The following is a 21,294-nucleotide window of genomic DNA, read 5'->3' on the forward strand; positions in this document are numbered from 1 at the left end:
GAGTTAAGCTGTACCACAGGTATCCCGCGCTATAGATTTCATAAGTCACTGGTAGGTACCGCTGTACACAGCTTCCGGTGATATGCAGGCTCAGGCTAACCTGAGTTTCGCCAGAAAATATTAAGTAATTTCTAAAAATTTCGGTGTTTTTATAGTATTTTTCTAAAAATATGTGGTGATAGGGCTAGGCTGGACCTATCTGCCCTGATTATAAAACATGGAAACACCATAAAAAAAGGTAAGTTGACAAAATAACAATAAAAAGCCGGGTTTTTTTCACATCAACTTAACAGCAAATACACTGATATCAAAGCGGGTTTTGACTGTAAAACCGACTTTAATTCGAGATTGTCTACGAAATTACTTCCAAAATTACGAGATAAATAACGATAGCACATTCAAATAGATGGGAACGTTAATTCTTGTAATTCAGATCGAGAAATATTTGCAAGGCAGAGCAGAGAAAGACCAAATAAATAAGTAAATCACATGACATATGAGCCCTTGTAGCATTATAAATAACAATGTGTGGCTATAGTACGCGAGTCTGTGCCTTGGTGATATTTGAATTTGTTGTTTTGTTATATTTTGTGTTGGCCATAGCGAGAGGGGTGTTTAAACTGGAACAAGTGAGCATTTGATGACTTATACTTTCAATCATTTCATTTTCCATCCATCAATTTCATCAATTCATCTGCTAATTGACATGCCCATGACGTTGTCCAGTACCTTCATCAATCCATTAATTTATTCATTTGTAACAATTGAGGCTTTGCACCATTTCTTAATGGCAGCCATCACAAGAGGTACTATAATAGTCTTTCTCATGTAAATCAGATTAGACAAGATTCAAATGTTCCTGCCTCCTGTCATGGCTGCCATCACATGATGCTGCAAAGCCTACATACTTTGAATGTATACTGACAATGTTGTCTTGTCTTCAGAGCACATTGTAGAGTGTTGATAGCAGGAATCATGTCAGCCACATATTTAGACGTGTCCAACACACTTGATAGGAATAACCTTCCTTTCATAAGTTCATTATCTTCTGATGCGGGTATCAGCATGGAGCAGATGATGGAAGAGCTAGATGATGAGATAGTAGAAGAAATGCCTAAGATTAAGATTGGTATTTGTGCCATGAACAAAAAGGTATGAAATGTAAAAATTATTGTGATATTGTTTAGAAACTCTATTCGTATTTCATGGGAGAGGTATAGATATTTTCTGGAACTACACAATATACCTTCATCAAACCCTCCCCACCCCTTGGAAATCCAATCCCCCTCCATGGGGGAGGTTAGAAAGTCATTCATGTTCAACTAATATTACAATTGATGTTATTTTTTTAGACAAAATCCCAACCAATGCAGGAGATCCTGAGCCGTATGATAAGATTTGACTTTATAGAGATAATAGTGTTCCCTGATGATGTCATCATTGATAAACCCATTGAAGACTGGCCGCTGTGCGATGCTCTCATCTCATTTTACTCTAGTGGGTTCCCTTTAAATAAAGCCATCAAATATGCCGAGTTAAGAAAACCATTTGTTTTCAATGATCTAGAGATGCAGTTCACCTTGTTAGACAGGTACAGTACTGCCCTAATAATTATTAATAGTTAATTGTACATTGATTATCATACACCTGGTTTACTGTGCGTATACTCCAACCATGACCAATATGATAAACTACTATCTTTAACCAATCATATTGTGACATTTAGTTCAATATATTTAACCAGCCAATTAGATAAAACATCAATATAATAAAAGTGTGAGGACGTGATAATTTGATTGGCCAATGCTATTATCAGTTCAATCTCTGTCAAGTTTATTTCTTTCTGATTGGTCAGTTTTAGTGTGTCTGCACAGAAAACAGTGTCATCAGTCTCACAGGATTGTTTCAGCTGTGTGTGTATATCGGTATATATATTACAATTTGCATGCTACTTGGTTAAAATCTGTAGCCTCTATGGGTGGTCATTGCCAGGGTTTCTTTACAATTATTCCTCAGTGTTTTTTTTATTTTGTATAATGATATTATATATATATTGGGTATGATGATAAAGTGTGGAGAGACAGGACTGCTATCTATAGTGGTCATCCCACATGGGCAGGTCCAGGGGGGGCACCATCCAGGATTTTCGTTTTAGGAGGGGGTGCACCTTCGCTTACAAATTCAAACACCAATAATGCAGTAGATATCTCCCCCTGTACCACTCCCCTAAATCTGTCCCTGTCCTACCAACTTGAAAGTCACCTGTAGCTGTACAAAATCAGCAATTTCTCCACAGTTCTGAAGTTGGTTTGGCCAGAGATTAAAATCACTGGTCAACCTCCTACATAACATTCTAGAGAATGCTCAACCAACTTTGATTTCTTTTTGGTCCAGATGTGCTGTGTACAGTTTGTTAGAGTCGGCCAACATTGAGATGCCGCGCTATGCAACACTCCTGAGGGACAAAGATGGAAATCCTGTGGACACTGACTTTGTAGAATTAGAAGACTCAATCCAAATTGGAAATGTAGTTTTTCAAAAACCGTTCGTAGAGAAGCCCGTGAATGCTGAGGACCATAATGTATTCATTTATTTTCCATCGTCGGCTGGTGGAGGAAGTCAGCGTTTGTTCAGGAAAGTTGGGAGTCGTAGCAGTGTGTACTCTGCAGAGAGCAGTGTGAGGAAATTTGGTTCTTATATCTATGAAGACTTTGTTCATACTGATGGTACTGATGTTAAGGTATGTATAATGGTGATGATGATGGTGATGATGATGGTGTCGGTGATGATGATGATGGTGATGATGATTATGATGGTGTCAATGATGGTGATGATGATGATGATGATGGTAGTTATGATGGTGATGATGATGATGGTAGTTATGATGATGATGATGATGATGGTAGTTATGATGGTGATGCATGATGATGATGATGATGGTAGTTATGATGGTGATGATGATGATGGTACTGATGTTAAGGTATGTATAATGGTGATGATGATGATGATGATGATGGTAGTTATGACGGTGTCAATGATGATGGTGATGATGATGATGGTGTTGACGATGGTGATCACGATGTTGGTAGTTATGATGGTGATGAAGATGGTGTCGATGATGGTGATGACGATGATGGTGATGAAAATGATGGTGGTTATGATGGTGATAATGTTGATGTGATGAAGATGGTGTTGATGTTGATAAGGATGGTGATGATGGTGATGTGATGATGATGGTGATGGAGGTGATGGTGATGAAGATAATGGTGATGATGGCTAGTGATAATGATGGTTAGTGATGATGATGGCGATGATGATGATGGTCAGTGGTGGTTATAATTATGAGAATAACGAAACCTAAATAATAATGTCTAATAACGAACTATTATGCATTGTGTATTTTTGTCGTCTCTGCTAGATATATACAGTAGGTCCAGAGTATGCCCATGCAGAGGCCAGGAAGTCCCCTTCATTGGATGGTAAAGTGGAGCGTGATAGTCAAGGCAAAGAAATACGCTACCCTGTCATATTGAACCCATATGAAAAAGAAATTGCTCACAAAGTTTGTAAACTTTTCAAGGTACGTCAAGTTTATTGCCTGTGAAGGTATTTATACAATTGAGATTCTGTAGAATTGGTTACACGGTTAATGATGATAAAGACTAAGGATTTCAATATTGTTAATCCACATACAGCAAACAGTCTGTGGTTTTGATCTTCTTCGCACCCATGGCAAGTCTTACGTCTGTGATGTCAATGGGTTCAGCTTTGTCAAAACCTCCAAGAAATACTACGATGATTGTGCTCAGGTATGATGACGATGGAATAAAATACTAGTATTATTCAAAAAACACCATAAAAAATAGTTTTCTGATTGGGAAAAAACTTACAAACTTTAACCTTCAAATCTTATGGATAGCCTGAAACAGCTTTTTAGCTGATCAAAGTACTCCCCCCCCCCCCCTGTACAACGCAATTAACCAATACGTCTTGTACGTTGCAGGTGTTAGTTAACTGCTGTCTCCAGCAGCTTGCACCCCGGTTATACAAGCCATACAATATTGAGTTAGATACAGAAGACCACGGCACTATGCCAGAGACACTAGATGGTACCATGCTGGAGCTGAGGTGTGTGGTAGGTATCATACGGCATGGAGACAGGACACCCAAACAGAAGCTGAAGATGGAAGTCAGACATTTTAGGTATGTACAGTAGATAGCAAGCATGGCTGATATAGTGCTTTCCTAGCTCATCACCATTAACATCATCATCATCCCCACCACCATCATCACCTTCACCATCACCATCATTATCATCATCACCATCATTACCATCATCACCACCATCATCACCACCATTATCACCTTCTTCATCATCATCACCACCATCATCATCATCACCATCATCATCATCACCACCATCATCAACATCATCATCATCATCATCACCATCATCATCATCATCATCACCACCATCATCACCATCATCATCATCATCATCACCTTCTTCATCATCATCACCACCATCATCACCATCATCATCATCATCATCACCACCATCATCATCATCACCATCATCATAATAATTGCTTTTTCACTTTTGATCAATTCTTTCATTTACTTCAATATCATCATCATTGTTATATACCATCTTTAGATGGCTGTTTCATTCATGTCTTTATTTTTAGGTTCTTAGAATTGTTCAAGAAGTACAACAAGTCAACAGACAAGAAGCTCAAACTAAAGCAGCCCAAACAGCTGCAGGAAGTGTTAGATATTGCACGATACATGCTGGAAGAGATAGAAGCCAACCCTGAGACCAGTATGTTTGAGAAACCAAATAAACTACGTCAGCTCAAGAATGTCCTGGAGATGTAAGTACATGTATTAAATGTTCAGGGTATGCTTTGGGTATGAAAGGAGGTCAACACTGATGCATTATTTGTGTTTGAAGGTATGGACATTTCTCTGGTATCAACCGTAAAATCCAGTTAAAATATCTGGGTAAAGTAAAAGATAGTTCAGAGAACAGTGGAGGAGAAGAGAAGCAATCAAAACAGTCAACAGACAGTGAATCAGAGAAAAGTCTCAAGGTGAAGGAAAGAGATAGCAAAGAAGAAGCATTGCTGTTGATCATGAAGTGGGGTGGGGAGCTGACGCAGGCAGGAAGGGTACAGGCTGAAGAACTTGGGAAGGCTTTCAGGTCAGTTTCTGGGTCAGTATAGTCTCAATTCCTGGACATGGAATCATGAGTGATGCATAGTACCTGGAATTGTACCCTAAGACACCCTCAATGATGGTGTGTACAACGGTAGTGCACTTTTTTAAATAGTTTTCTTATATCTCTTTATATGTATATAGTATATATTTTATTATTATTTGTATAGATTTATGTAATACAGATACCAGCTTATATCTGAATGGGCCATCCTTTTTAAATAAAGATTCCATAACCATTTTTTAACAGCTTTATTGGCCTTGATTGCATCTCACCTCTGAGTTCTTGTACTCAATTCCTATACTATGCATCACATGTGACCAGAGTTTGTTAGGCCTCTTTCTGCAAAACCTAACAGTCCTAATAGTCCCCTTTACAGTTCCCTGCTCCATCTTGAAATGTAGCCATGCCTTTACATCAAATGGTGACGAACGGTGCACTTATGAAAAATTGTCCAAGGTGTTAAAAAAAGGTCACTGCAAGCTCACCCTTCATCTCTTTTCGATGCCGAGGCACAGCTACCTTTCAAGGTGGCTTAGGAAACTGTGAACAAGTTTTCCTATTAACAACATTAGATATTGAACGCATAGCCTGATTTTGTAAACCTTCAGTCTTAGAACAGTCTAACCAAGTACTATGTACCCATGATCCATGATTGGCAATATGGTTTCCTTGTAAATTAATAATGAAAAATAATAATGAATGCTCAGTCAGTCAGTAGCAGTTAGGAATCTAAGGTTCTTCCCTTCATCAATCCATTATTTCTAGGTGTATTTATCCTGGAGGTGATGGTGATTACTCCAGTCTACCAGGGTGTGGCCTGTTAAGGTTACACAGCACCTATCGACATGACCTTAAGATATATGCATCAGATGAAGGGCGAGTCCAAATGACGGCAGCTGCCTTTGCTAAGGTATGGATTATGTCAACTCTTTCTCCTTCTAGAATGAACTGTTATCAGAGTTCATTCTACTCCTTATACTCCTTGAAAACTCCTTGAATAATTCACGTCTTTTTACTTTTCTTTCTCCTCACATCTTTGATGTGTACCTTTATTGTTTGCAGGGATTCCTTGCACTTGAAGGGGAGCTAACACCTATCTTAGTACACTTGGTACGGAGTGACAAGGGCACAACAGAGATGCTGGATACTTCTGACCAAGCTACTAAGTTTATGGCCAAGTATGGAATTGCATTCATCCATCCATCCATCTCATCCATCCATCCATCCATCCATCCGTCCGTCCATCCATCCATCCATCCATCCATCCATCCATCATCCATCCATCCATCTCATCCATCCATCCATCCATCCATCTCATCCATCCATTCATTAATTCATTCATATAGCTCTTTTATGTAACGTTAAGCTGATTTTTTTTCCAGAGTCAAACACAAGCTTCATGACATCATTAGAACTGACAGAGAGTTTACTGATGAAGACATACAAAAGGTAATGATGTGTTGAAGAAGTCATAATGAAATGTTACTCTATTAAATTAATAAATAAATATGAATGATTGAATGAACAAATTAATGAACAAATAAACAAGCGAGCACGAAAATAAATATGAATGATTGAATGAACAAATTAATGAACAAATAAACAAGCGAGCATGAAAATAAATGTGAATGATTGAATGAACAAATTAATGAACAAATAAACAAGCGAGCATGAAAATAAATATGAATGATTGAATAAACAAATTAATGAACAAATAAACAAGCGAGCACGAAAGGGAATGAATGGATGGATAAATGGATGAATGAAAAAATAGAAAACTTGTGCTTATCTAGTTGTGCTGTCATTAAACACTTGGCAAGATGAATCAGAAAGCCAGATTTATGACTATAGCTATTGTTTGTGTCTTACAGCTCGTTCCCACTAAATCAACCTCTCTTCTTAATGCCATCAAAAAAGTTAAAAACCCCAGACAGATGTGCGCGAAGCTGAGTGGACATGTTCATTCACTCACTGAACAGCTGAAGGAGATGCTTAATAGCAATGCTCACAAACCACAAGGTACACACTTGGTAACCAACTGTTTTATTTACTTTCGCTGCGGTAGTTTGTTAATTGTTTGTTTTAATTCAAAGAACAAGTTCCTCCCACATTATCATATTTTCTAGTCATACTCACTTCCCTCCTCTAGATCATGGCTCTGTTCTAAAATACGCCACTTGCCAACCCCATGACACCCATGCAACCACGCACCACACGCATTCCATATGTGTCATACTTGAATCCCTATTACAATGACCACGGTATATTGTAACATATAGAATAAATAGTTTACATATTGTAAGTGGAACTTATATATTTTAGATATGTTTATTGTTAATGTCCATCTGTCCAATTACACATGTATGCCTGTTGTAAACCAGAGATGAGCTAATACTCCATTTTACTCCACTCCACTCCGTTCAGTGAGCAAGAATAATAGTTCCTACCCAAGGCTGGAGTTTCCGCGCATAGCCAAACTACAGTTTATCATATGCGGTAACTCCAGCCTCGGCTAGGAACTATTATTCGTGGTCACTGAATGAAACTGTAAAATGGAGTATTGACAGGCCATTTTTGTTTTGTCAGATCCTTTTCTGTATCATGATGAGACACTAGAGTTGATGACTCATCGATGGTATAAACTAGACAAGGTACAGTACAAACTATATGAACATCAAAATGGTCTTAAGGAACTTCTTGAAAACCAGTTGTCAAAAATTATAAAACTCGCACTCTTAAAAAACTGACAAAACCTGGACGTTGATCAAAAAATGATAACCATTGGTTGAAATCTGTGATTATTCAGAGTCAATAAAATGTATACTTTTGTAGACATTACATGGTTACTTAGTGCCATGTGAGGTGAGGTTTTTAGTGAACATTGGCAGTGAACGTCCCTGGTACCTTAAATAATCAAATACATTAGATCTGAAGAATTTATTACATTGATTTTTTTCAGGACTTTAAGCTGAAGAATGGCACATACGATATCAGCCTGATACCAGATATATATGACAGTATAAAATATGATATACAACACAACAGGTATTGGGCAGTCTGATACCAGATATATATGATAGTATAAAGTAAATGATATACAACACAACAGGTATTGGTCAGTCTGATACCAGATATATATGATAGTATAAAGTAAATGATATACAACACAACAGGTATTGGTCAGTCTGATACCAGATATATATGATAGTATAAAGTAAATGATATACAACACAACAGGTATTGGTCAGTCTGATACCAGATATATATGATAGTATAAAGTAAATGATATACAACACAACAGGTATTGGTCAGTCTGATACCAGATATATATGATAGTATAAAGTAAATGATATACAACACAACAGGTATTGGTCAGTCTAATACCAGATATATATGACAGTATAAAGTAAATGATATACAACACAACAGGTATTGGACAGTCTGTGTTGGATTATGAGTGGAAATGTCTGCAATGCAGTATATTTATTTCTTTTATTCTAGGAATATAAAATGCATGCACAGATCTCTGTACTGTGATATAAACTGAGCTGCAGAGCATGAAAGAAGCAAGCTTAGTCATATTTCTTTTATAAGATATTTTTGAACGATTTTGCAAGATAGCGTGTCTCTGTCCTCTGATATAAACACAGTGGCCAGCCAATCAGTGTGCGGTTTACAGTATATATCTCATATATTTTAGAATTTGAAATAAATGTCTTCCACTTGACGGTACAAAAAAGAAATAGGTAACTACTGTTTAATTTCAGTCGACTTGGTCTGCATTCCACTGAAGAACTCTACGATTGCTCTAAAGCGCTAGCTGACATAGTAATCCCACAGGTAATATCAATAATTAACAAGAAAACCCTGGAAGTATACAAGATGTGAGCAGGGGGGTTGACCTCAGGTGCTCACTGACTACCAAGGGTTGGTGTAACCCCCCTGATTAACGAGACAAACTATAAAACCCTGGAAGGATACAAGATGTGAGCGGGGGGTTGACCTCAGGTGCTCACTGACTACCAAAGGTTGGTGTGACCCCCCTGATTAACGAGACAAACTATAAAACCCTGGAAGGATACAAGATGTGAGCAGGGGGTTCATCTCAGGTGCTCACTAACTACCAAAGTTTGGTGTGACCCCCCCCCCCCCTGATTAACGAGACAAACTATAAAACCCTGGAAGGATACAAGATGTGAGTAGGGGGGCATCATCTCAGGTGATTATTGTTTGTTGGTTTTTGTTGTAGGAGTATGGTATAACAGCAGAGGAAAAAGTCAAGATATCGCAGACCATCTGTCAAAGATTACTGAGGAAAATCAATGGTGATCTGAAGGCTGCCGATGTTACTGATACTACCACTACACGACTGAACCCCAAGTAAGGACTAGGTCCCCCCCCCCCTGTCACCCCTCTGCTTCCCTGTTCCCAATCATGAAGTTGTAGGGGGGTTGGGTGGGGGAGAAGTTGTCCAGCTACCTAACACTTGTTATTTTTTCAGGTATTCTCAGAGTGTCATTTCACCTCACCGACATGTTCGTACTCGGCTTTACTTCACCAGTGAGAGTCATGTTCATTCTGTCGTCAATTCCATACGATATGGAAACTTAATTGACGTGAGTTTTTTTTGTTGTTTTTTCATCATTTCATTTCATCGTGCTTTGTTTTGTTTACTAACTGCTGAATTCTGATTGTTTACTTATGCATACACCATTCTCAGGTTGGTGTAATAGCAGTGATGAAATAAGCTTGATAATCAAAACGACATTGTAAAGTTGAAACCGTACTGATTTATTTCCAGCAGACATGTTTTGGCGTCCTTACACCATCATCAGTGTGACAAGATAGTCCTTACAAATGCTTAAATACAGTGAATAGCACGTGTATGTGTGTACTGTAATACATAGTAAAGCTAATTATAAAGATAAAGAAAGCTTAGCATGTGTTACTTGCTGATTCAAAAAATTATTCTCATAATGGTTGACAAATGCACGAAAACAAGGTCACTGGGTCATTAGTTCACAATAAACGACATAAAAACACATGAAATGCGTTAAAAGGAAAAAAGTATAGAAATTGACCTTTTGTTTAGACCTTAATTGCGCTATCCACCTTTATTATGAATGAGCAGCCTTGCTCAGCCTTGCAAGACTGGGTAACTTCATTTTCGTCGGTCATTATGAAAACCTTGTATTGCGATTGGCTGGCTGGTTCCAAGACTAATAAAATGTTTGCTGGTATTGTATAACTCAGGTTGACAAGGCTGATGAGCAGTGGAACAGGGCATTGGAGTTTTTAGGCGAGATTCCAGAGCTGAACTACATGACACAGCTTGTACTAATGTTGTATGAAGACCCCACAGCTGAAGTGGGCTCAGACAATAGATTCCATATTGAACTACACTTCAGTCCTGGTAAGGGCATTACCTTCAGTTGGTCTTGTTACTGTTGTGTGACATCATGACAGTATAGTACTGACTGTCGTGACAAATTGTTACAAACTTATTTTGTTAGTCCCTGCATTTTATTGTTGTTACTGTTGTGTGACATGACAGTACTGACTGTCGTGACAAACGTTAGCGCAAACAAACTCAGAATGTTGTGTGATGAATCATGAATGTCTGTCCTCACTTTGCTGATAAAGATTACATGTCACTATCACCATAGCGAGAGGTTAAATGATACCAGGTAGTGAGACATGAACATTTTCTTGATACTATTTTAGGGGCATATACTCAAGATGAAAAGAAACATCACCAAATCAGAGGCAAATCAGCTCACCCCAAGCCCTCCCGTCCATTCAGTGAAGAAAATGAAGAAACCACAGGACAGACAGACACTACTGAAAGACAGACAGACACTACTGAAAGACAGACAGATGCTACTGAAAGACAGACAGACACTCAAGGCAACAGCACACTGAGTAGTCAGGTAACAAAGATTACAGATACAGGGGATAGCCATGACGAACAACCTGAAGAAGAGTCGAACTCATCACTTAAGGAAGAAAAAGGAGAGGAAAATCTCAAGACAGAAGAACATGGTACTGAAGAATCAAAGGAAACAAGTAAAGTTGATGGTTCAAATCTTGAACAGACAGCAGAAAAACCTTATGAAAGTACCTTATACACTGATGATAAGACATATGATGGTAATGAACAGTCTAGATGTGCTATAGGTATGGATGATTTCACGGACCCCACAGGGTCCCCGATACAGTCAGACATACAATATGAACTGTCGCATGAAGAGAAGACTGAACAGAACGAGGGCCAGGATAAGATACCGTCTGAAGAACCTCTCAGAAGACGTCACTCAGGTCATGATACATTTGTGTCGCATCGACAAACATTCTCTCGCACAAGTTCCGAGTCAGACGCTGTACCATTTGGAATCATTGAAAAACTACATTCAAGACAAACACTGAGCGAAAATAACATTTTCGTACAACATCAACCTACGTCACATCATCAACCTACGTCGCGAACCAAAGGCAGCCAATCAGACGACACTTTCCATCAGCACCCGGACAACATCAAGGAAGAGAACGAATCAGATCATGGTAATGATTTGAAGCCTAAGCTAATACGTGCTCGTTCACAGTCCACTTCATGCATTGAGGGCACCCCAGAATACGATGAAGGTAGAGGGGAACGAAGCGCTAGTGACTCCTCAAGCAATGACTCACAACGAGGTAAGACCTCACAAAGCACAGATAGGTAACCATAATAGCAACCCTTATACACACCTTAATACTCCCCAAGTGGTATCCATAGCAACCCTTCTAGCGACCTTAATGTTTCTTCAGTGGTAACCATAGCAATGCCCAGAGCTATCTTACTACACCCACCTACCCTGAGAGATGAATGTTTTAATTGCATTTTCCTTTTTAGTTACTTCCACTGCTGGCTCAGCCAAGTCGGACAGCTTGGTGTTAGACAAGAGAAAAGAAAAAGACGCTAAAAATTTAAGAGTGATCAAGTCATCCCCTATCATGAAGAAATCCCCTGTACGAAGACATCACATGAGCACAGGTTAGTGTGTAAGAGTGATCAAGTCATCCCCTACCATGAAGAAATCCCCTGTACGAAGACATCGCATTTGACATAACCCTTGAGGGCTTGCTTTAAAATAGCTTAAACAATTCATTTAACGAGTTGAATTAAATTATCAGAATATTAGTAAAGATGGCCCTGGTGATGATGACAATGATATGATGAAGATGGTAATGATGATAATGGTATGATGATGGTAATGATGATAATGGTATGATGATAGTATGATGATGGTAATGATGATAATGGTATGATGATAGTATGATGATGGTAATGATGATAATGGTATGATGACAGTATGATGATGTTAATGATGATAATGGTATGATGAATGGAATCAAATTGTAAGCGCCGTCACGGCTGCACGCATTTCAACATCTCTCCGATAAATTTCGATGTTTCCTTCTAAATCTTGTTTTTGGAGTTCCAAATTCTCCTCCACATCTGTTTAAAAGTCAAAGGGTTCTCTGGATCAAGTTTTTTCTCTTGATGAAATTGGTTGTTTTGCTGAGTTTTGGATCCTAGTACTTTTGTTCCTGTATATAATGCCTGACTGCTCACCATCTCGCTGGTCTCATCATCTTAACAGCTTTCCTGCCGATGACTCACTTAACCTTCATTATAGCAACCATCACTGCCTAGGATATGAATTTTACTCTAACCGAGAGTACAGAGGAAGAAGATCTGGTGTGAAGACTAAACTAAATGAAATTTTGAAATGCCTGGAAATTGAATCCATTGTTACGCTCCATAGATCTGAGCGTAAATTTGCGTATCTAAACAAAGGGGGAATCAACAAAAACAATCTTATCCCAGTACCAGTACAACCTTCATTAAATCATGATAATCGCAAGATTCCAGTGAGGGTTACTATTCATCGCCAGAATTCTCTGAAGACTACTCCTTTTGTTCATGCAAATAATCTCTCGACACCTGCCCGTTCCACTTCTGCTCTGGATTTTAAGCGTAATTCTTTTGAACTTTGTTTGCTGAATGCAAGATCTGTCAGAAACAAAACTTTGTGTATAAATGATTTCACCACTGATCATAACATTGATATTATGGCTATTACTGAGACGTGGCTCAACCCGACTGGAGATGAAGCTAGTATTGCTGAGCTCTGCCCTGAAGGATTTCAGTTTATACACTCTCCAAGGGACAGCAACAAGCGCGGTGGAGGTATTGGTTTGCTTTATAAGAACAATCTCCAAATTAAGAAACAACACTGTGACACTTTTTCTTCATTTGAATACCTTGATACTTTATTATTTAATTTAACTAATGTAAGGATTTTTGTTATCTATCGCCCTCCTCCTTCACAAGTTAATGGTTTGACAATTTCATTATTTTTTACTGAATTTTCTGATTTTCTTGAGAAAGTTGTTATTTTACCTGAAACTGTCCTTCTCGTTGGGGATTTCAACTTCCACATCGATGATGCCAATGATTCCACTGGGAAGAGGTTTCTTGACCTCCTTGAGTCTTTTAACCTCAAGCAGCACGTCCTTTGCCCTACGTCTAATGGTGGTCATACTCTTGATCTTATGGTTACTCGTACTGATGACGATCTGGTATCTGACACCCGTGTGTCGGATTTGATTATCTCTGATCATTTTCCTGTTCTTTGTCACCTAAATCTCGTGAAACCTCTAAGCAAGAAAAAAATTGTCTCGCTTAGAAATTTAAAGTCTGTCTGTCTTGAATCATTTAAATGTGATATCAGTGATTCCTTTGTTCTTGAGGACAATTCAGACCTGTCAATGCTGGTATCGCAGTATCATGAGGTACTTTCTTCTACACTTGACTCTCATGCTCCGCTTAAGCGTAGAGCTGTTACTATCCGCGTCAAGAAGGCGCCTTGGTATACCCCTGAGATTGATTCTCAGAAGAAATTGAGACGAAGGTATGAGCGTCGTTGGAGGTCGACTGGACTTGCTTCTGACAAGGAGCGTTTTTCTGGGCAATGCGTAGCTGTCAATAGAATGTTGTTTTTATCCAAACAACAGTATTTCAGCAGTGTGATCGCTGATAATGAGAATGACCAGCGCTCTCTCTTCAAGATCGTCTCTAACCTACTTCGGCCGAAGCAGAACTTACAGTATCCACCTAGTTCTGATGACACATGTCTGGCTAACTCTTTCATTCAGTTCTTCTCTGATAAGATAGAACGCATCAAACTGGGTATTTCTAAAACTCTATCTGGTCAAACTCAGTTGCAACTAGAGACTGTTACTTGCTCCTCTACTTTTCGATGTTTTGAAGCTTTAAGCCATGACGATGTCTCACGCTTGGTTGGGTCTACTGCGAAGTCATGTAGCCTTGACCCAATACCTGCCTCTCTCCTGATGGAGTGTCTTGATCTTCTAATACCAGTTTTCACAAATATTATCAACCTCTCTCTTTCCCAAGGTGTGTTTCCTGATTCTCTGAAAATTGCTAAACTTACACCTATTCTCAAAAAGCCAAATGCAGACCATGATGATTTTTCCAATTTCCGTCCTGTTTCTAATCTACCGTTTATCTCTAAACTAATTGAAAAGGCTGTTGCATCTCAGTTAAACAGTTATCTAATGGACCATAATCTTCACGATTCATTCCAGTCGGCTTATAAAGCTATGCACAGCACTGAGACTGCTTTGGTGTGTGTCTATAACGACATTCTTCAATCAGTTGATGCTGGCAACTGTGTTATTCTTATTTTCCTTGATATGTCAGCTGCCTTTGACACAGTTGTTCATGATACTCTACTTGATAGACTTGCTTATCGGTTTGGAATTGGTGATGTTGTGTTAAGCTGGTTTAGATCCTACCTTTCTAACAGGAAGCAATTTGTTGATATCAATGACTGCTCATCCTGCCTTGTTAATCTCGATGTTGGAGTTCCGCAAGGCTCCGTACTGGGCCCTATTCTTTACTTGCTTTACACCTCTCCACTGGCTGACATTGTTAAGCGACACAATCTTAACTATCATTTCTATGCTGATGATTCTCAGCTCTATATATCTTTTAAGGGCAATGACAAACTTGTGCAATCTAGACAATCGTTAGAGGAATGTCTAACCGACATCTCTAGGTGGATGCTTTCCAATGGGTTAAAGTTAAACCATAATAAGACTGAACTTATGTGCATCCACTCTAGATTTCAAGATCGTCCTTCCTTGAGGGAAATTCTTGTCTGTGGCGACACCATTGTCCCTTGTATGTCAGCCGTTAATCTTGGAGTTGTTTTTGACCAATGTATGACCGGGGAGCTCCAAGTTAACAATATCTGTAAATCATCTTACTTTCATTTGAGGAATCTGTCAACTATCAGGAAATACTTAACCTCTCATGCTGCTCAGTCGGTTATCCATGCTCTTATTTCTTCTAAACTAGACTACTGTAATGCTCTACTTTATGGACTTCCTAGATATGTCGTGGAGAGGCTGCAACGCATTCAGAACTCTGCTGCTCGTGTTGTCACCTTCACCAGGAAATTTGACCACATCACTCCTGTGTTGGTTGACCTGCACTGGTTGCCAGTATACTACAGAGTAATTTTCAAGATGCTGTTGCTGACCTACAAGGCCTTACATGGCCTTGCCCCAACATATCTGTCTGATCTTCTGTGCTATCGTTCTTCTTCTTATGCTCTCCGATCTATCTCCAACAAACTTCTGGTTGAACCTAAAGCTAGGTGTACTACGTATGGTTTCAGGTCATTTTCCTTTGCTGCTCCCAGATTATGGAATAGGCTCCCTTTTGAGATTCGCTCTTGTACTACTGTTGCTTCCTTTAAAAGTAAGCTTAAAACTTATTTATTTACTTTATTCCTTAATAATAGGAAATATATTTAGATCTCTTTTGTTTGATTCATTTCCTGCTTTTATGCATATTGCCTTTAGGCTTTTAAGATAAGTTTTTCCTTTTATAATTAGATTTACTTATTAATATTTTAAATACGTAGCATTGTAAATATTGTAAATACATATATATAATTTATGCATATATTCCTGTTGTAAAGCGCCTTGGACATGCTCATGGATATGAGCGCTATATAAATAAACTTTATTATTATTATTATTATTATTATGACAGTATGATGATGTTAATGATGATAATGGTATGATGATAGAATGACGATCGGTGATGATGATGATGATGGTGCTAATGATACGATGACGATGATGGTCATAGTGATAATGATGATAACGGATGGTAATTATGATGGTATTGATGATGATGATAATGATGGTGATGATGATGATGATTACACCATTAATTCATGTTCCTGTTATTAGCCTGGAGACATTCTTCACCTGAAAGCCTTTTTCAAGATCAAAAACGTGGTAAAGCTAAGCTAAAAATGTCTATGATAAACGTAAAGTACAGTATTGAAGGAAGGGAACACTATTTTAACGTCAATTGTAAAGACTCGTAACCATATCTACGGACCCATAATGCTTTGCAGGATATATTCGTTATCAGGCCTCTTAAAAGCTTTTAAAGGGAGTTTTTAAAAGGGGAGAGGAGGGTAAAAAGGGCTTTGTTATCACGATAAATCTGAGGACATAAACTCTTTTAAAGCTTTTAAACTACAATAAAATTCTTTAACTTGTATTTACCATCTCTATAATCCGCGCAACAAAATGTCTCGATTTTGATTGGACAAGAGGAGTACAATCAAATTGTTAATCGTACTGTAGAGTCCCAATTGCTCAATTATGTTGAGTATTATAAACAAAAAATGTTAATTGTTAATTGTTTCAGGTACATTGATTTATCTGCCATCGATTCGTGCTGTCTCCAAAAAGTTGTCCTTAGCCAAACATGGACCCTGTCGCATTAGACCGCTGGCACCGCTTTCTGTGGACCCAAAGAAACCACCACGTAAGATACCCTGTGTTTTATGTTTTACTTAAACGAATTAAGCAGATACAAAGTCTATTACCAAATGATAGTGATGATGGGTAGGGCGCGGTGGATTATGGGATGTCTTGAGGGTAAGCCATTGTATGTTGGGTACCTCGGTTCTTTAAAGTCACTCAGAAACAGGCCTTTTGTGCAGTACACTAACCTTGATGTATTGTGATCTACCTTGGGTATGATACAAAGAACCATATAATACCATAATGGACAAAAATGTTTGTACCCAAGCTAGTCCACAATGCACCTCTCACAAAGTCTTTGCTGCGCAGTTTTGTCCTTTTACGAACAGGAATCCCCGAACAAGCCTATCCCAATGTGGAGATATAATACTAATCTGCTAACAATTCACTGATTGTAAGCTGCACGGCCGATAATAGCGCAGTTTTCGTATGACTGTGAAAAGTTCACGGCACGAACACGGTCGTGACACGGCAAGACATGCGCCAGACCAATCACATTGCACGAGAATTTACTCTCCATCCAATCAAATACCCGGAACACGGCATAAACACGGCGCAGACACGGTCACGCCAAGATCACGGCACTTTTAGACCAATCATATTGCGCGTGAAAAAAATCAGCCAATTAAAATTCTAGAAAGTATCACGGTCCAGGCACGGCACGCTTACGGTACTGAGCTTTTCACAGTCATACAAAAACTGCACTAGCGCAGTTGTATGCAGCTTGTAAAGTCCTCCATTGGTCATAAATGTAAAATCACATTGGGACAATGTGAAATGCGCTATACAAGAATCTCCAAGTATTATTGTTACTAATCATTGTGGTCACCATCCACTTGACAACTTGGTTCATGATGTGCAATCTTGTCATTTCAGTTGCGGAGTTTTATGATCAAATCTTGTCACCAATAGCATCCATCTACCCACTACTCACCTTACACAACTCTATTCCTCTCAACATAATGGAATCATTCCTGGACCGCTTGACTGAGGAGAAGAGTGGGGAGAGTGACGTCAGTTCTGCCAGCACGCCTGCTACCACACCTACAAGAAAACACCCGACCAAGAGACTATCTCTTAAATCATCTACACATGAACAAGTGCTGGCTAATAATGATTCAATCGTTAGCTTTGAAGGACTAGACTTGATTGAATTCAAAAGCTAATGAAGTCATTTCCTTTAAAGGGACTCTGAGGTGCCAGACACATCATAGCTTAAAATGTACATCAAACCTTGTTGATTTTGAAAATCGAAATGAAAATTCCATGAAATGCGTTTTTTGGGGTGATATCGTCCGTCAAAGTTGCGAAATAACTTAAGCTGGGCTCCCTGTGGAATATCCCGGATTTGATGGCTTGGGATGCCTGGGCTGTGATGACGTCAGATAGTGGAACATGTTGGGTAGCTGGAGCTGAATCAACCAAATTTCGCTATGGAAGTATGACTGTTCTTTATCAATTTGAGCCGGAAATTGCTTGAGGAGAAGAATATAATACACCCGATGAAAGTGTGAGCGAGGACAGTGAGCTAGAAGAAGTGGCGAACGAGGAAAGGCTTCAAGGAATCGATGTGGTGTACGTGTCAGCAACTTCATCTTCACTTCCATCTTCTTTAAAGCCAGTATCTTCCTCATACATTCAGGGCTGGTAGATCTTTAATATCTTAGATACCACACATGCTGATCTTTTTGCTAAGATAACCGTGCATTCACCATGTAATTATAAATTGGCGATATCAGAACTAGCACAACGCAGAGGGCTGAAAAAGCATTTCAGCGAAATGAATATGCATTGAACGTATACGTATATGAAATAGAAAATACCGAAAAAAGCTCACTTATTTGGAATATAAGAACGTAATAGAAAATACTTTAAAAAACTCACTTATTTGGAATATTTGTTCAATTTGGAATGAGCCTTCTCTGTCATGAAGAGAAACTATTAAATGCAGTCCTAAGCACATCTCGGTTCAGACACAATACTCGTGATGCATGTAACGTCTAAACATTACGTTGAGTTTAACATCAGAAAAGATTGAAATCTTGCGTGAAATAAAATGTTTCATTTACCTCATAATCCTTTACCTAATAAGCTCATTTAACAACATAAACACATATCAGCTAGCTGTTTTCATCACGACACATTGTTGACTTTCATCGATTCCTAGAAGCCTTTCCTCGTTCGCCACTTCTTCTAGCTCACTGTCCGCGCTCACACTTTCATCGGGTGTATTATATTCTTCTCCTCAAGCAATTTCCGGCTCAAATTGATAAAGAACAGTCATACTTCCATAGCGAAATTTGGTTGATTCAGCTCCAGCTATCCAACATGTTCCACTATCTGACGTCATCACACCTCATTTATCCCAAGCCATCAAATCCGGGATATTCCACAGGGAGCCCAGCTTAAGTTATTTCGCAACTTTGACGGACGATATCACCCCAAAAAACGCATTTCATGGAATTTTCATTTCGATTTTCAAAATCAACAAGGTTTGATGTACATTTTAAGCTATAATGTGTCTGGCACCTCAGAGTCCCTTTAAAGGCCAATGACGTCATTAGAATTCATCTTCTTCTAAGATTAATGTCGTCATTACATTGTGAATCTCTGCCTGCTTGGGGAGTGCATACATGAGATCGAAATGGAATAAGGGCTCAGTGACGTCATTCAAAAATATGACGTCACATTAAAAATAAATAATTTTCATTGAGGATACGAGGATCACACTCGAGTGGTTTACACGAGGGTCCTCCTAAGATGATTAAGATGATTCGGAAATTATTTGTAAAACCAAAATGAATTTCAAAGAAGAATGACGTCATATCAAAGACTCCTGACTTCACACGGGTGCAGCTGGGATTCAAATAAAATGACGTCATTGTTTGATAGACTTATGCTGTGACGTGTGCACAGTAATCAAGTGTTACTGGTTATTGTTTGGTAACAGCTGAAAGAACATTAATCTGTCTCAGTAGATCGATAAAAGGTAAGAAGACAAGAGGTCGCAGAGAGTCTGTTATAAAGAAGCGATAAGCATCTCTGGAGCCTTTGTTTCTTTTTACAATCAGCCGTCATCTTGAATTTTGTATAAAAATAAATTGAAATAAAAATGAATAAAAAGTGGTTTGTTTCTTTTGTGTGTTTGTACACAGTTGTTTGTGTACAATGAAAGTTGCTAAAATATTGAAAAATATGTATATATATAAACCTATATAAAAATAAGAAGTATATGACATGCGCAGTCTAGTACAAGTATATGACATAAGCAGTTTAGTGCAAGTATATGACACATGCGCAGTTTAGTACAAGTATATGACATACGCAGTTTAGTACAAGTATATAACACATGCGCAGTTTAGTACTAGCATGTGACACATGCGCAGTTTAGTACAAGTATATGACACATGCGCAGTTTAGTACAAGTATATGACACATGCGCAGTTTAGTACAAGTATATGACACATGCGCAGTTTAGTACAAGTATATGACACATGCGCAGTTTAGTACAAGTATATAACACATGCGCAGTTTAGTACAAGTATATGACATGCGCAGTTTAGTACAAGTATATAACACATGCGCAGTTTAGTACAAGTATATGACACATGCGCAGTTTAGTACAAATATATGACATGCGCAGTTTAGTACAAGTATATGACACATGCGCAGTTTAGTACAAGTATATGACTCATGCGCAGTTTAGTAAAAGTATATGACACATGCGCAGTTTAGTAAAAGTATATGACACATGCGCAGTTTAGTACAAGTATATGACACATGCGCAGTTTAGTACAAGTATATGACACATGCGCAGTTTAGTACAAGTATATGACACATGCGCAGTTTAGTACAAGTATATGACACATGCGCAGTTTAGTACAAGTATATGACACATGCGCAGTTCAGTATACAGGTAAAAGTTTATCCCACAAGTATTAACGCTTCCTGAGAAATAGCCTTGGTTTCTGAAGCCAGTTTCGTCATTACCACTCCATTGCACGAGTCCTCACAGGACAGGGATTGTGGTACCTCATCGCTGCATCATTGTTGGTGTAAACGGACTGAGAAGAGGACTTTATTGACCTCGTCAGTATATTGTTTATCATCAAGATGAAGCGGCATTTAGAATGAGGATTTGTATTGTTGTT

The 21,294-nt window shown here is 38.6% G+C and overlaps 1 protein-coding gene across 3 annotated transcripts; it reads left to right on the forward strand.

The window, feature by feature from the left end:
• Positions 1–99: 99 nt before the first annotated feature.
• Positions 100–20,268, forward strand: LOC116296273 (inositol hexakisphosphate and diphosphoinositol-pentakisphosphate kinase 2). 3 transcript variants are annotated; one of them, XM_089036536.1, is made up of 24 exons: positions 100–238; positions 945–1,152; positions 1,353–1,591; positions 2,395–2,740; positions 3,419–3,580; positions 3,696–3,809; positions 4,004–4,203; positions 4,689–4,874; positions 4,955–5,215; positions 5,987–6,131; positions 6,284–6,399; positions 6,604–6,670; positions 7,093–7,240; positions 7,808–7,872; positions 8,181–8,266; positions 8,989–9,061; positions 9,471–9,601; positions 9,723–9,837; positions 10,475–10,634; positions 10,946–11,914; positions 12,114–12,254; positions 16,556–16,603; positions 17,025–17,144; positions 18,020–20,268. In XM_089036536.1, the coding sequence occupies exons 2-24, from the start codon at positions 976–978 to the stop codon at positions 18,307–18,309; spliced, it is 4,359 nt and encodes a 1,452-aa protein (XP_088892662.1). In that variant the 5' UTR covers positions 100–238; positions 945–975; the 3' UTR covers positions 18,310–20,268. The 3 variants fall into 3 exon arrangements, with proteins under 3 accessions (XP_088892662.1, XP_088892663.1, XP_088892664.1); XM_089036537.1 differs by having other exon boundaries at positions 4,955–5,203; XM_089036538.1 differs by lacking the exon at positions 16,556–16,603.
• Positions 20,269–21,294: the final 1,026 nt, after the last annotated feature.

Source organism: Actinia tenebrosa, unplaced genomic scaffold, assembly GCF_029948245.1.
Source record: "Actinia tenebrosa isolate PJP-AT-01 unplaced genomic scaffold, QUT_ActTen_1.0 PGA_scaffold4__44_contigs__length_22323623, whole genome shotgun sequence".
NCBI classification, from domain to species: Eukaryota; Metazoa; Cnidaria; class Anthozoa; order Actiniaria; family Actiniidae; genus Actinia; species Actinia tenebrosa.